General features: G+C 43.7%; 1 protein-coding gene across 1 annotated transcript in view; it reads right to left on the bottom strand.

Annotated features, from left to right (window-relative positions):
• LOC111976167 (PH domain leucine-rich repeat protein phosphatase 1-like) overlaps positions 1-7,916 on the bottom strand; it is a 36,910-nt gene extending 28,994 nt beyond the window's left edge. The window contains exon 1 of the mRNA XM_024004931.2: positions 5,805-7,916. Coding sequence (XP_023860699.1) covers positions 5,805-7,560 — 1,756 coding nt within the window. The 5' untranslated portion in view covers positions 7,561-7,916. The remainder of the gene's footprint in view (positions 1-5,804) is intronic.
• Positions 7,917-17,362: the final 9,446 nt, after the last annotated feature.

Raw genomic sequence — 17,362 nt, 5'->3', positions numbered from 1 at the left:
TAATCAACTGCCAATGTTTACTTTTTTAATTGAAGATGTGACAGTCTAATACAAATCAGTCTGACAATTTCAATATGAAGGAAGTGTGGTTTGAAGTGACTGAAATGCATCAGAAAGGTACTGGGAATGTTGTATGATCTTCTGTGTAGAAAAGAACATCATTGATGATCTCCCCCAGTCTGATTTAGTGCCTGGTCTAATGAGTTATGTGCAGCTTGTGGACATTGTAGAGGGAAACAGACACATACGTGTTCCTGAGAGTCTTATCTTTCAGTGATGGGGTCATAATATTGTTTAGCCTAAATGGTTCAAAAGATAGAGCGACATTTTTTGAAAGAAAACAGAATCCGCTCTGTTTATTACAACCGCATCAAGCTGCTACCGGAGGTTACTGAAGTAACCCCTATGAACCAAGCGCAATTTTTGCTCTCGTGACCCCATCCTATTTTGGGAAACTCGGATGTAGGAGGAAATGCGTGTACAAACGCTCTCAGATGTCAACTGGTTGTAACTGGAACATGAATGATTAAGAGTCCTTTACAGGGCTAATCTGCAGTTGAAAAAGTGATCACCCCGTTTTGGTAAAAAGCTGAGGTATGGGCCTGGAGAAATCTAACCACTCTTACATTCATAAACAGAGCTATAGTATGTATCCAAAATGATTGTTTAAACCATGCTTTGAGGCTATACAGTGGTTGTTTACATTTATAAACATTGGAGTAAACCAAGCTTATATTTTGGGTTGTGGTTTAGTGACAGTTGTACTAAGCGTATAAGAAATGTATAAATTACATTCTTAAACAATAAAATGGGAATATATGACTAATGTATAAGTCTAAAAACTGCAGATTGCCCCGTTAACTGAATGGATACTTTCTGAATTTAATGAATGGGTACTTGGCATGCAAAGAGAGAAAGAAAGAGAGGTGGTGGCATGAGAGGGAGCGAGAGAAAGGGGGGGGGGGGGGGTCGCATGAGAGGGGTGGCATGACAGAGAAAGACGGAGAGCTTCAGTCCAGAAATCTCTCTGAAACAGTATGTTCCCGATTACAAGACTTCCCTTCTCTCCCCCATCATGCTAGTGCTCCTCCTTTTTCCTCTCACGCCAAATTCTTGCTCAATGCAGGCCCCTGCACGCCACACCAGCTACTCTCACACAGAGACACAGGTACAAAAGCTCTCTGTAGACTATCCCTGCCCTGGGGAGACCTGGAGCCATGTATCCCTTCACATAACAGATCATCTCCTTTACTAGTGTTATTCTAGGCCAGGGATGGGCAACTCCACCCCCTTTTGTAGGCCCATGGATCAATTTCCACACACAAAAAAAGTCTTAACTCTCAACTAGATTAGTAGAATACCCAATGTACAATTTGGAAATTCCGTTGTGAATCAGCAGTTCTCGTTATGTCAGTCACTGATACTCACTCAATTAGTCCATGTCAGCAAAACATTTTTAGATTGGCAAATTATTCTAGCGGAAAGCTATCTAAACTGGTAGTAATCATGGTTGAATTACCAACTAGGGGGTGGGGGCATTGATTTTGTTAGTCACACTCATACCATATTAAAAACTGCTAATTTTTCATGGCAAAATTACTACAATTTCATGAAATTAGTTAGCCTATAAAATTATCTCTGCACCATGGCAAAATGTGTAGAATTGCAGGAAATTATAGGGTAGGCAGCATAAATGTAACCACATGTAACATATAGATTTGCATTAGTAAACGCATCAAAAGTCCCAAGACAAAGTTACACCTAATTTTCTATTTTTCGAGTTACTACATAAAACCGATCAGAATTCTAAAGGATGCCGGAGTCATGTCGGAAAATGTTTTTCCAGGGGATGATGTAATATGGAGGACCCCGTAAACCAGCCTATTCCCTATAATGTAAACTCCAAAAGAAATAACTTCAAATGTATAACTTCAAATTAAACCAAATCATTTGCACTCATGATTTCTGTTTTCAATTACATTTTCTGCCAACTTAAGCAAATACTTTATGAATGTATTCTTACAAATAAACTTGCCTGCTAAAGTTAGCCATATCAGCCTGCTAACGTTAGCCATATCAGCCTTCTAACGTTAGCCATATTAGCCTGCTAACGTTAGCCATATTAGCCTGCTAACGTTAGCCATATTAGCCTGCTAACGTTAGCCATATTAGCCTGCTAACGTTAGCCCTACCAGGCTGCTAATGTTGTTTGCACTACATGAGTCAGCCAGTTGCTATCAACACCTAGCTTACAGCTACATTAAAGTAAACCAACGTTTTGGAAATGCATAATGCCATCTAACCACTTATCAAAGAATGTTAGCTATATGCAGTTATCTTAGTCTGCAAGCTAGCCAGCTAGCTAACGTTAGCTATTTAACCAATTAGCTATTAGCCTAGCCAACCTCCACGGTTATGGTCGGCAAGCGAGAGCCCAACTACTAGCGACCAGCTAGAACACAACTAAAGCATAACCACAGATCAAAGCAAAGAGAGCGCAGAAACGTACACATTGATGGATGGGCCCCATCCAACCACCACAGTTATGGTTGGCAAACTAGAGCCCAACTACTGGAGATCAGCTAGAACACAACTAACACAACCAAAACATAACCACAGATTTAAAACAAAGAGCGCAGGTTTACAGATTGATCGAAAAACTTTTAAAGGAGTGCAGGCTGAGTTAGCTACCAAAATAGGGGGGGGGAGATTTCGCAGGGCCAAGGGAGAGTCAAGGAAATCCAAAATATACTGAAAACAAATATAAAACGCAACGTGTAGTGTTGGTCCCATGTTTCATGAGCTGAAATAAAAGATGGCAGAAATGTTCCATACACACAAAAAGATTCTCTCAAATGTTGTGCACAAATTCATTTACATCCCTGTTAGTGAGCATTTCTCCTTTGCCAAGATAATCCATCCACCTGAAATGATCATTACACAGATGCACCTTGTGCTTGGGACAATAAAAGGCCACTCTAAAATATGCAGTTTGGTCACACAACACAATGCCAGAGATGTCTCAATTTTGAGGGTGCACGCAATTGACATGCTGACTGCAGGAACGTCCACAAGAGCTGTTGCCAGAGAATGTAATGTTAATTTCTCTACCGCAATATACTACAAACCCCCGAGGTGCCTGGTTACCAACGTAATTAGCTAGGTAAAAATAAATGTTTTGTCATACCCATGGTATACGGTTTTATATATCACGGCTTCCAGCCAAATCAGCATTCAGGGATTGAACCACCCAGTTTATAATAAGCCTTTGACCACACTGTTACATTGGTGAGTAAAAGCTTCCTAACCTTTAACTCTAAAACTTCAACAGCCCCAACAAAATGTTGCTTAAGGACTAGAGGTCGACCGATTAAATCGGAATGGCCGATTAATTAGGGCCGATTTCAAGTTTTCATAAGAATCGGAAATCGGTAGTTTTGGACGCCGATTTTGCCGAATTATATATATATATATATATATATATATATATATATATATATATATATATATTTATTTTTTTTTACACCTTTATTTAACTTGGCAAGTCAGTTAAGAACACATTCTTATTTTCAATGACGACTAGGAACGGTGGGTTAACTGCCTTGTTCAGGGGCAGAACGACAGATTTTTACCTTTGTCAGCTCAGGGATTCAATCTTGCAACCTTACGGTTAACTAGTCCAACGCTCTAACCACCTGCCTCACGTTACGCGAATGCAGTAAGAAGCCATGGTAAGTTGCTAGCTAGCATTAAACTTATCTTATAAAAAACAATCAATCAATCATAATCACAAGTTATAACTACAACATGGTGATGATATTACTAGTTTATCTAGCGTGTCCTGCGTTGCATATAATCGATGCAGTGCGCATTCGCGAAAAAGGACTGCCGTTGCTCCAACGTGTACCTAACCATAAACATCAATGCCTTTCTTAAAATCAATACACAGAAGTAATATATTTTAAACCTGCATATTTAGCTAAAGGAAATCCAGGTTAGCAGGCAATATTAACCAGGTAAAATTGTGTCACTTCTCTTGCGTTCATTGCACGCAGAGTCAGGGTATATGCAACAGTTTGGGCCGCCTGGCTCATTGCGAACTAATTTGCCCGAATTTTACTTAATTATGACATAACATTGAAGGTTGTGCAATGTAACAGGAATATTTAGACTGATGGATGCACCCGTTAGATCAAATACGGAACGGTTCCGTATTTCCCTGAAAGAATAAATGTTTTGTTTTCGAGATGATAGTTTCCGGATTCGACCATATAATGACCTAGGCTCGTATTTCTGTGTGTTATTATGTTATAATTAAGTCTGGATTTGATAGAGCAGTCTGACTGAGCGATGGTGGGCACCAGCAGGCTCATAAGCATTTATTCAACAGAACTTTTGTGCGTTTTGCCAGCAGCTCTGCTGTTTATGAATTCAAGCCTATCAACTCCAGAGATTAGGCTGGTGTAACCGATGTGAAATGGCTAGCTAGTTAGCGGGGTGCGCGCTAATAGCGTTTCAAACGTCACTCGCTCTGAGACTTGGAGTAGTTGTTCCCCTTGCTCTGCATGGGTAACGCTGCCTTGAGGGTGGCTGTTGTCGATGTGTTCCTGGTTCGAGCCCAGGTAGGAGCGAGGAGAGTGACGGAAGCTATACTGTTACACTAGCAATACTAAAGTGCCTATAAGAACATCCAATAGTCAAAGGTATATGAAATACAAATGGTGTAGGAGAGAATAGTCCTATAATTCCTATAATAACTACAACCTAAAACTTCTTACCTGGGAATATTGAAGACTCATGTTAAAAGGACCACCAGCTTTCATATGTTCTCATGTTCTGAGCAAGGAACTTAAACGTTAGCTTTCTTACATGGCACATATTGCACTTTTACTTCTCTTCCAAACACTTTGTTTTTGCATTATTTAAACCAAATTGAAACATGTTTCATTATTTATTTGAGGCTAAATTGATTTTATTGATGTATTATATTAAGTTAAAATAAGTGTTCATTCAGTATTGTTGTAATTGTCATTATTACAAACAAAAAAATAATACAAAAATCTGCTTTTTTTGGTCCTCCAATAATCCGTATCGGTGTTGAAAAATCATAATCGGTCGACCTCTAGCCCATATGCTCCGCCCTCCCTCCAACAACATCCAAAACAATAACAGACTTTTCCAAAGTGGTTCCTAACAATCATTGTGATCTTGGGGCATCATGGAAAATGAGCACACCTGTTACCTCCAGATGTGTCTGCCTATTCATCATTCCCCATGGGGGTTGGAGCGTGTAGGCGGTTCGGAGGCACAAGGCAGGCTATTGTCTCCGGCCGCTGGAACAATTGAATCATCTTTTGGTTTTGACAATCCGACTGACCAAACATAATGCCATTGTAGTGGATGGACACACAGTACTTTAGTAGGACTAGGATTGGGTTGACAGCATGATAAATGGGCAGAGCACTAGCCAAACACAATCAAACTGACAGATAGCCAGGGAAGGGATAGCAGGGCAGGGGCCAAGGGAGAACCACCAAGCTAAGCTAACCTAGAGAATCTGACTAGAAGCTGCTTACCCTGGCTGTGTCCTTATTTAGCACTGAAACAGTCACCTGACCCACCCAATCCTCACTCACCTTCAACACAGAAATACTGGTACACTTTATTTGAAGGGTGCCTACTTAATAACCTACATAAGGACTTCATAACAAAATCCACACATAAAACATTTATAACCAGTACATAATCATTCATTAATACCCATGATAATAAATGAGAATCACATTTTCTAAGGTCACACTCACCTGCATAGAAGCGTATGAGACAGCCTATTTCTGGGTCCATACCCTCCTCCTGTACCCGCCACGGGTCTCCATAGCCCAGATTGGAGAGGTACTCATTCTGCATCTGCAGAGGCTTCTCATCATCCTCCAGCCTCCTCATAGCTCCACCGTGCAGCTGGGCGAAGAGGGCCGGTGCTGGGGAGGCTTTCTCTGGGCCCGGGACCCCTCTTTGCTCCCCTGAAATGACCAGGTCACGCTCAACAGCTGCTCTGCCAGTCAGAGGTCGGGCCAGTGAGTTACTGCCACTACTGCCGCAGCTTGACGGGGGATTGATCAGTCTGGGTTCTCCTCCAGTGCTACCTGTTTTTCCATCTTCATCAGCAGTGTTTTTGTCTTCCAGGTGGTTTGACTTTGATAGCCTGTTTTCAGGAGCTTTGCAGGCATCAGTTGAGGGGACGTGCATGGATTTCCCCTCCAGGGTCTGTTGCTGAGTGACAGTGGGGATGCTGGCTGAGTGTGTCGGGGAAGGGTCAAGCTCAACCTCGTCTGAGGAACTCCCAAACGGGTCCAATTCCTCCGTGGCGGAATCAAAGTTCGGGCTGAGCACTGAGGAGTTTGTCCCTAGGACAGCAGCATCACTGAGGGAGTCCCGGTGTTGGCTCGGCCGCGGACCACCGGGGCTCAAATCATCAAAGGTGCTACTCTCCATGTCTGAGCCTGAGTACAGTCCACAACTGTCGGCCCCACTCAGGCCCATATCTGCACCCTCACTGTCATTTAGATAAACCTCAGAGGAAGAGGTGCTTGGTATCTTGTAGTCAGAAAGTAATACATTTGTTTCCAGGTAATATTGAGCATGGTTGTTATTGCTATGAAGCCGCTTGATTGGAGAGACTGGTTGGTTCTCCTTTGACCCTGAGTAGGAGATCACAGAACCTGGGTAGGAGGTCTTCACGTTGTTACTTTTATTCACACCAAGTAGGTAGTCAATATGCCCATGGCTACCATTGCAGTTACCGTTCAGGTCAACATAAGCACTTGTTTTGCGAGTCATTCTTAGTATCCCTCCACATTTACCTCCAAGCTGCCCCAGACGAGCCGCTATCTCCCCAGCGGTGGTGTCCACGGTGCATAGTACCGCCCGAGGGTAGGAGGGCGTGAGTTGGTCATGGACGTGGATACAACCCTGTTGGAGGTCAGCTCGGACCCACGCCTTGTCGTTGGGCTGGAGCTGCTTCGCCTGCTTCTGGCGAAGCAAGGTCTTTCTATCCAGGCTCAGTGTGTTGTTGACAGACGAGGCGGACAGTGTGGGTCTCACTCCCCCAACGGAGGAGACTGTGGGTGAGCTTGAGGTTGTCGAAGCTGCGGCCGAGAGGTTCCTCTTGTGCCGCCGTCTCCTGGTCAACAACGAGTTCACGCTGGTGCTGCTGACCGATACGAGGCTGTAGATGTTGGGTGTTTTACCGGTGGTCATGTTGAGATTGGCAGCACTACTGGTGGCGTTAGCAGCCTGGTTTTGGTAAATCCCGTTCCGTATCGCTATGTGAAGTAGGGAGGTGGTAGCAAGTCCCAAGAGTTTTGTCTCCCCGCTCCCGCCATCATCTTCCCCCGTCGCAGTTATTTTTCCAGCGGGGAAGAGTGCACCACCACTGGCCTTTAAAAACTTGCTGCCACTTCTTATTTGTCCAATTTCCGAGTCTAATATTCCGACTGATGTTGACAGGGCATCCACCTCCACTCGGTTCCTCTCCCCAGCCACTATCCGCACACTTTCCATCTTCCGCAAGTGAATGCGCTAACGTTAGCAAGCAAGCTAACAGTAGCAACGACCACTACGAACTCCAAATAAATAAAGCTAGTTAGCTAACGTTAGTTCCGACAGGTACCCATGCAGTGTATTCGTTACATTCATTATTCCACTTGCGTTTTCCAGCTGGCCATGGAGAAAGCAAGAGAGCTAGCCAGGCCGTGCAATGTGTTTTCTTTTGCTGGCTGCTGGTGAAATCGCCGGTCAATGCCGCTCGGTTGCTATCGATACCGCCATTATAGAGGATGTTTTGCTGCGGTATGAAACCAGCCAGTCAAGCTCATTAGATATGTGAAGCATTTGATGTAGCTGGCGGGATTTGTAGATTTGTTTACACCCACGAAAGCTTTATATTTATGAGATGACGTAAAGATCCCTACATGGACTTCTGGGATATGTAGTTTTCTGTATTTAACTTTTCCCTTTAAGCAGCGACATTAGCACATAGTTTCTAAACCCCGAGTCACAACATCACAACACTTCAGGAAACGCTTGCGAAGGAGACCAAGCAGACCAGGCCGGGGTTTGGGGTTAGAGATGTCAATGAGAGAAGTGAAACGTTATTCCTTAGTTGTTAATTTTCTCGAAATCGAAAGGCACAACATACGTTCGAGACAATGTTTTAAGTAGTTTAACATGTTATTACTCCAAACTCGTGAAAGTGACACGTTTTCATTTTCGTCCAAAATAACTTTATATAGGAGTGCCATTGATTTTGACGATGATGATGATGTGTTTCTAGGCATGAGTTTTGCTAGTCGAAGTCGCCATGGGATAACTGGGCCCAAAATCTGTCTTCTCCAGCAGATGGCGCTCAGTTTTTGTATGAGGTCAACGAGTGTCGAATTTGGTTAACAGAAAATTGAATGGTTTATTTGCTACGTGTGAGCATTTGAAATTAGACCAGGATCAAACGAGCAGGATAAAAAAAWATATATATATATCTTTGATACAGATGTTATTAGCAACTTCTGGGGTAGTTAGCTAGCACAAATGCAACCAGCCTGAAAACAATAACCAGTAGAAACTGCAGTCATTTTCAATATTCTTAGCAATGATTTAGGAATCCATGTGAGTAAGTATTAGCTAGGTAGCCACTTGTTGTTCTCCTATTGAAATCACTAGCTAGCCCAAAACAAACGTTATAAACAGCCAGCTAGCTTCGCGTATGACTTGACCGGACAGGGTTATGTGTTGTGAAACTAGCCACAATAGTGGAATTTGCGTTTCGGCTTCAAAATAAAGTCCATATTTGAAAGCGATGCAGAAGGTTACAATTGGTGGAATCATGGCATATTTAGACTACATAATCTTAAACATGGTCGGAGTGTTGGAATATGGAGCAATGAAATGGAGTATGAGTCTACTCCCACAGAAAATAACTGGGAAGAGTTTACGCAAATATTAGCGTCATAGTAGCTCTTATTAAGGGACTTTGACTGTGGGAATGTATCTACCCAGTCAGCCTATTGTGCGTATTGACATTTATATTGCACTGTACAGCCTTACCCATTGATAGTCCTCCTCAGAGTTATCAGGCTCCAAAACATTCAGGCCATATTGTTTTTCCTCTGGAATAGTGTTCTATTCACATAGTAGGTTGAATGGTACAATAAATGTGGCTCAATTCACAGTGGTTTCAGGTCCCGCAATAAAAGCTATGACACTAGATGGAGGCCACGGAAGGAGTGTTGTATGGCATTGAAGCTCGTTTGGAGGTTAGTTAGCACAGTGTCCAAGGAAGGGCCAGAAGTATACAGAATGGTGTCATCTGCGTAGAGGTGGATCAGAGAATCGCCCACAGCAAGAGCGACATCATTGATATATACAGAGAAAAGAGCCGGCCCGAGAATTGAACCCTGTGGTACCTCCATAGAGACTGCCAGAGGTCCGGACAACAGGCCCTCCGATTTGACACACTGAACTCTGTCTGCAAAGTAGTTGGTGAACCAGGCGCGGCAGTCATTAGAAAAACCAAGGCTATTGAGTCTGCCGATAAGAATAAGGTAATTGACAGAGTCGAAAGCCTTGGCCAGGTCGATGAAGACGGCTGCACAGTACTGTCTTTTATCGATGGCAGTTATGATATCGTTCAGTACCTTGAGCGTGGCTGAGGTGCACCCGTGACTGGCTCGGAAACCGGATTGCACAGCGGAGAAGGTACGGTGGGATTCGAAATGGTCAGTGATCTGTTTATTAACTTGGCCTTTGTAGACTTTAGATAGGCAGGGCAGGATGGATATAGGTCTGTAACAGTTTGGGTCTAGGGTGTCACCCCCTTTGAAGAGAGGGATGACCGCGGCAGCTTTCCAATCTTTAAGGATCTCGGACGATACGAAAGAGAGGTTGAACAGGCTGGTAATAGGGGTTGCAACAATGATGGCGGATATTTTTAGAAAGAGAGGGTCCAGATTGTCTAGCCCAGCTGATTTGTACGGTTCCAGGTTTTGCAGCTCTTTCAGAACATCTGCTATCTGGATTTGGGTGAAGGAGAAGCTGGGGAGGCTTGGGCGAGTAGCTGCGGGGGCGGGGGGGCGGAACTGTTGGCCAGGGTTGGAGTAGCCAGGAGGAAGGCATGGCCAGCCGTTGAGAAATGCTTATTGAAATTTTCGATTATCATGGATTTATCGGTGGTGACCGTGTTACCTAGCCTCAGTGCAGTGGGCAGCTGGGAGGAGGTGCTCTTGTTCTCTATGGACTTTACAGTGTCCCAAAACCTTTTGGAGTTAGAGCTACAGGATGCAAATGTCTGCTTGAAATAGCTAGCCTTTGCTTTCCTGACTGACTGCGTGTATTGGTTCCTGACTTTCCTGAACAGTTGCATATCACGGGAACTATTCGATGCTATTGCAGTCCGCCACAGGATGTTTTTGTGCTGGTCAAGGGCAGTCAGGTCTGGAGTGAACCAAGGGCTATATCTGTTCTTAGTTCTGCATTTTTTGAATGGGGTATGCTTATCTAAGATGGTGAGGAAATTACTTTTAAAGAATGACCAGGCATCCTCGACTGACGTGATGAGGGCAATATCCTTCCAGGATACCCGGGCCAGGTCGATTAGAAAGGCCTGCTCGCAGAAGTGTTTTAGGGAGCGTTTGACAGTGATGAGGGGTGGTCGTTTGACCGTGGACCCATAGCGGATGCAGGCAATGAGTCGGTGATCGCTGAGATCCTGAATGAAAACAGCAGAGGTGTATTTGGAGGGCAAGTTGGTCAGGATAATGTCTATGAGGGTGCCCATGTTTACGGATTTAGGGTTGTACCTGGTGGGTTCCTTGATGATTTGTGTGAGATTGAGGGCATCTAGCTTAGATTGTAGGACTGCCGGGGTGTTAAGCATATCCCAGTTTAGGTCACCTAACAGAACGAACTCTGAAGCTAGATGGGGGGCGATCAATTCACAAATGGTGTCTAGGGCACAGCTGGGAGCGGAGGGGGGTCGATAGCAGGCGGCAACAGTGAGAGACTTATTTCTGGAGAGATTAATTTTTAAAATTAGAAGTTCGAACTGTTTGGGTATAGACCTGGAAAGTATGACAGAACTTTGCAGGCTATCTCTGCAGTAGATTACAACTCCTCCCTCTTTGGCAGTTCTATCTTGACGGAAAGTGTTATAGTTGGGTATGGAAATCTCCGAATTTTTGGTGGCCGTCCTCAGCCAGGATTCAGACACGGCAAGGACATCAGGGTTGGCAGAGTGTGCTAAAGCGGTGAGTAAGGCAAACTTAGGGAGGAGGCTTCTGATGTTAACATGCATGAAACCAAGGCTTTTTCGATCACAGAAGTCAACAAATGAGGGTGACTGGGGACATGCAGGGCCTGGGTTTACCTCCACATCACCCGAGGAACAGAGGAAGAGTAGGATGAGGGTACGGCTAAAGGCTAGCAAAACTGGTCACCTAGAGCGTTGGGGACAAAGAATAAAAGATTTCTGGGCGTGGTAGAATAGATTCAGTGCATAATGTGCAGACAGGGGTATGGTGGGGTGCGGGTACAGCGGAGGTAAGCCCAGGCACTGAGTGATGATAAGAGAGGTTGTATCTCTGGACATGCTGGTTATAATGGGTGAGGTCACCGCATGTGTGGGAGGTGGGACAAAGGAGGTATCAGAGGTATGGTGAGTGGAACTAGGGGCTCCATTGTAAACTAAAACAATAATAACTAACCTAAACAACAGTATACAAGGCATATTTACATTTGAGAGAGACATACAGCGAGGCATAAAGTAATCACAGCTGTTGATTTGGAGAGCTAGCTAAGACAACAACGGGTAAGACAACAACAGCTAATCAGCTAAAACAACAACAGGTAAAATGGCGAGTAGAGTAGACTGATACAGTGAAATAAGTATGCCCCAATGCAATTATAAAGTGTAATACAACCAGTGTGATTAACACATTTTTGTCAAACTAACAAATTATTTTATTTTGTTGAATTTATATAATAACATTATTTGTATCGCTTTCAATTAGATACTTTTATTTTTAAGGTGAACCGCAAATTCCACAATTGTGGCTAATCCTTATTGTGGCTAGCTTCACATAGGTGGGTCCGACCACGATTAATCAAATAAGAACTGTCTTGTAAATTATGGGTATTTTGGGTGATGACACGTAACTAGATAGTGAGCTAGCTAACTATAACTACTGAAACAGATTATGTAGTTTTGCTATGTTTTTGGGGAAGAACATTGTTTGCATCCATCAGCTAGCTAGCTTTTTTCTAACCAGCACCGTCCAGAGTTTGGGGAAATGTGTCTGCGCTTGTGCGTTAGCGGCAGGTGCACGAGACAATACTTTACCAGGGTCATAGCATACGTATCGGCGAATCGTTATGACATGAAATACGAGTGATAGTGTAATCATTGTGTAATATCTACGTAAAATAATCATGAACATGTTAAATGATTACGTGACGTGGAGTAATATTCAGGTCCTGATTGATCAGCAAGCTTATTTGAAGCGTCAAATTGAGTTATTTGACATGTTTCTTTTCTGACACGCAAAGAACCAAACGGCGTTCCATAGTTATTTGATGTGTCAAATAGTGTTATTTGACGTGTATCTTTTTGACATGCAAAGACCCAAACGGCGTTCCATAGAGTTGTGCATGGTCGCCACTAGTTGTCATGGGCACGACGTCATAAACCCCGCCTATTACTACAATTTATTTTCTTAAAATGTGATTTTAAATATAATCCTAACCTTAAACCCACTGCTAACCTTATATTAGGACCAAAAAGCTCATTTTTGTTTTCATTAATTTTTACGATATAACCAATTGCGACTGTAATTGGTAACTAGTGGTAAACGTTGTGCCTGTTGTTTACACGAGTATCTGCCCTCTCATTGGCTAGAATGGTCCCACCTGATCTTGCCCCTTGAATATTTTGAATAGGTTTGTTAGAGCGACGACTAGAGATCTGGTCAGTATAATTGATAATCTATGGGAAAGTAAATGTTTGTTATGGTACTTTTGCTGGATTTGTGTAATATTTCAGCTTATTTACTCGACAACTCGGCATGAACTTGACACAAATACGTGTAACTGTGTTCATGCATAAACAAATACGTTTGACATAAAATACTGTTTACATTTCTATGCCTAAATGAGCTCGCTGACTCAAACAATAGTCTTCTGGCACCATCTAATGGATACATGTCACATTACAGCCTTTTCCCCCTGCCATTTGAGGCTTCAGAGAGGCCTTATTTTGTGGCCAGATATAATTGTAGCTGTTAATTATATTGTTGAAGAAGCTATGAGAAAACAACTTCTTGTTTGACTAGCTGGATAGAAGCCAACTGTGAACAGACTGTGCTAGAGAGGAGTCGTCGATAGCCTATATGCTGATATGGCGCGGTAGGAGATGGATGCCGTTTTACAGGCTCCTAACTAATTGTGCTATTGTGTGTGTTTTTTCACATTATTTGTAACTTATTTTGTGCATAATGTTTCTGCTACCGTCTTTTATAACTGAAAAGAGCTTCTGGATATCAGCACAGCGATTACTCACCTCCAACTGGACAAAGATTTTTTCTTTTACGAATCAGACACGAAGGATTTACTTCAGACACCAGACAAGGACCAAATCCCTGTGATTCTCATAAAGAAGAGAAAGAGATATCAGGGACGTAGGTCGGGGTGCCTTGTAAGAATCCGACGGAGAGTGCGTAATCTGCCTCTACCATCAGTCCTATTAGCCAACGTGCAATCATTGGATAATAAAATGGATGAGCTCCGATCAAGACTATCAAATCAAATCAGAGCAAATGTATTTGTCACGTGTGCCGAATACAACAAGTGTAGACCTTACCGTGAAATGCATACTTACAGGCCCTTAACCAACAATGCAGTTCAAGAAATAGAGTTGATAAAATATTTACTAAATAAACGAAAGGAAAATAAATCAAATCAATCAAAAAGAAACATAAGAAATGTACATAACAATAACGAGGCTATATAAAGGGGGTACCGGTACCAAGTCAATGTGCGGGAGTACAGGATAGTCGAGGTAATTTGTAAAGTGACTATGCATAGATAATAAACAGTGAGTAGCAGCAGTGTCAAACAAGGGGTGGGGGTCAATGTAGATAGTCTGTGTGGCCATTTGATTAGTTGTTCAGTAGTCTTATGGCTTGGAGTAGACGCTGTTATGGAGCCAACGGGACATTAAAAACTGTAATATCTTATGTTTCACCGAGTAGTGGCTGAACGACGACATGGATAACATACAGCTGGCTGGGTTTTCCGTGCATCGGCAAGATAGAACAGCTGCCTCCGGTAAGCAAGGGGTGGCGGTTTGTGTCTATTTGTAAATAACAGCTGGTGCACAAAATCTAATATTAAGGAAGTCTCAAGGTTTTGCTCGCCTGAAGTAGAGTACCTCATGATAAGCTGTAGACCACACTATTTACCAAGAGAGTTTTCATCTATATTTTTCGTACCTGTCTATTTACCACCACAAACCGATGCTGGCACTAAGACCTCACTCAAAGAGCTGTAAGCAAACAAGTCCCCGGCCAAGTCGGCCATAAGCAAACAAGAAAATGCTCATCCAGAGGCGGCGCTCCTAGTGGCCGGGGACTTTAATGCAGGGAAACTTAAATCCGTTTTACCTCATTTCTACCAGCATGTTACATGTGCAACCAGAGAGAAAACAACTCTAGACCACCTTTACTCCACACACGCGTACGAAGCTCTCCCTCGCCCTCCATTTGGCAAATCTGACCATCATTCTATCCTCCTGATTCCTGCTTACAAGCAAAAACTAAAGCAGGAAGTACCAGTGACTTGCTCAATTTGGAAGTGGTCAGATGACGCAGATGCTAAGCTACAGGACTGTTTTGCTAGCACAGACTGGAATGTGTTTCGGGATTCTTCAGATGGCATTGAAGAGTACACCACATCAGTCACTGGCTTCATCAATAAGTGCATCGATGACGTCGTCCCCACAGTGACCCTACATACATACCCCATCCAGAAGCCATGGATTACAGGCAACATCTGCACTAAGCTAAAGGGTAGAGCTGCCACTTTCAAAGAGCGGGACTCTAACCCGGACACTTATAAGAAATCCAGCTATGCCTTCCGATGAACCATCAAACAGGCAAAGCATCAATACAGGCCTAAGATTGAAGCATACTGTATTGGCTCCAACGCTCGTCGGATGTGGCAGGGCTTGGAAACTATTATGGACTACAAAGGGAAGCACAGCTGCAAGCTGCCCAGTGACACAAGCCTACTAGACGAGCTAAATTACTTCTATGCTTGCTTCAAGGCAAGCAACACTGAAGCATGCATGAGACCATCAGCTGTTCCGGAAGACTGTGTGATCACGCTCTCCGTAGCCGATGTGAGTAAGACCTTTAAACAGGTCAACATTCACAAGGCCTCAGGGCCAGACAGATTACCAGGATGTGTACTCCAAGCATGCACTGACCAACTGGCAAATGTCTTCACTGATATTTTCAACCTGTTCCAGACTGAGTCTGTAATACAAACATGTTTCAAGTAGACCACCATAGTCCCTGTGCCCAAGAACACGAAGGTAACCTGCCATAAATAACTTCCGACCCGTGGCACTCACAATGGTAGCCATGAAGTGCTTTGAAAGGCTGGTCATGGCTCACATCAACACCATTATCCCAGAAACCCTAGACCCACTCCAATTTGCATACCGCCCCAACAGATCCACAGATGATGCAATCTCTATTGCACTCCACACTGCCCTTTCCCACCTGGACAAAAATAACACCTACGTGAGAATGCTATTCATTGACTACAACTCAGCGTTCAACACCATAGTGCCCTCAAAGCTCATCACTAAGCTAAGTACCCTGGGACTACACACCTCCCTCTGCAACTGGATCCTGGACTTCCTGACGGGCCACCCCCAAGTGGTAAGGGTAGGTAACAACACATCCGCCATGCTGATACTCAACACTGGGGCCCCTCAAGGGTGCGTGCTCAGACCCCTCCTGTTCTCCCTGTTCACCCATTACTATTACTGCATGGCCAAGCACGACTCCAACATCATCATTAAGTTTGCTGACGACACAGCAGTGGTAGGCCTGATCACTGACAACGATGAGACAGCCTTTAGGGAAGAGGTCATAGACCTGGCAGTGTGGTACCAGGATAACAACCTCTCCCTCAACATGATCAAGGCAAAGGAGGGGATTGTGGACTACAGGAAAAGGAGGACCGAGCACTCTCTCTCTCTTTCATTGACAGGGCTGTATTGGAGCAAGTTGAGCGCTTCAAGTTCCTTGGTGTCCACATCACCAACAAACTATCAATATCCAAACACACCAAGACAGTCTTGAAGAGGGCACAACAACACCTATTCCCCCTCAGGAGACTGAAAAGATTTGGCAATGGTCCTCAGATCCTCAAAAAGTTCTACAGCTGCACCAACGAGAGCATCCTGACTGGTTGCATCACCGCCTGGTATGGCAACTGCTCGGCCTCCGACCACAAGGCACTACAGAGGGTAGTGCGTATGGCCCAGTACATCACTGGGGCCAAGCTTCGTGCCATCCAGGACCTCTATACCAGGCGGTGTCAGAGGAAGGCCCTGAAAATTGCCAAAGACTCCCCACGCCTATCAATAGACTGTTCTCTCTGCTACCGCAACAGCAGCGGTACCGGAGCACCAAGTCCCCCCCCCCCCCATTTTACGCTGCCACTACTCTCTGCATCTTGCATATGTCACTTTACCTCTACCTACATGTCTATCTACCTCATTAACCTTGACTAACCTGTGCCCCCGCACACACTTTTAGTTTATTTTGCTCTTTAATTATTTGTTATTTTTCTATTTTCTTATTTATTAATACATTTTTCTTTTTCTCAGTTTATTTTAGTAAAATACTTGCTTTAACACTTATTTTTCGTTACCACTGCATTGTGGCTTGTAAGTAGCGATTTCACTGTACACCGTGTATTCGGCCATGTGACAGTAATACAAATGTATTTTATTGGATTTGAATTGCTCCGAACGTACGTGATGTTGCCTAAGTTAGGAAGTAAGAAAGTAATAAATAGCCGATGCACAGCACGTACGTTGGCAACCACACATCACACACACACACACACACACACACACACACACACACACACACACACCACACACACACACACACACACACACACACACACACACACACAATCTGATCCGCAGCAGTCAATAGATGTCATTACTTGAAAAGGCAGGGGCAAAGTGCAATTTAAACCAACTACAGTAAATCTCTCTCTCTCTCTGTTTCTCTCT

This window comes from Salvelinus sp. IW2-2015, linkage group LG16 (genome assembly GCF_002910315.2).
Source record: "Salvelinus sp. IW2-2015 linkage group LG16, ASM291031v2, whole genome shotgun sequence".
Classification (NCBI taxonomy): Eukaryota; Metazoa; Chordata; class Actinopteri; order Salmoniformes; family Salmonidae; genus Salvelinus; species Salvelinus sp. IW2-2015.
The sequence above is the reverse complement of the archived record's forward strand: the minus strand, read 5'-3'. Positions and strand labels throughout refer to the sequence as shown.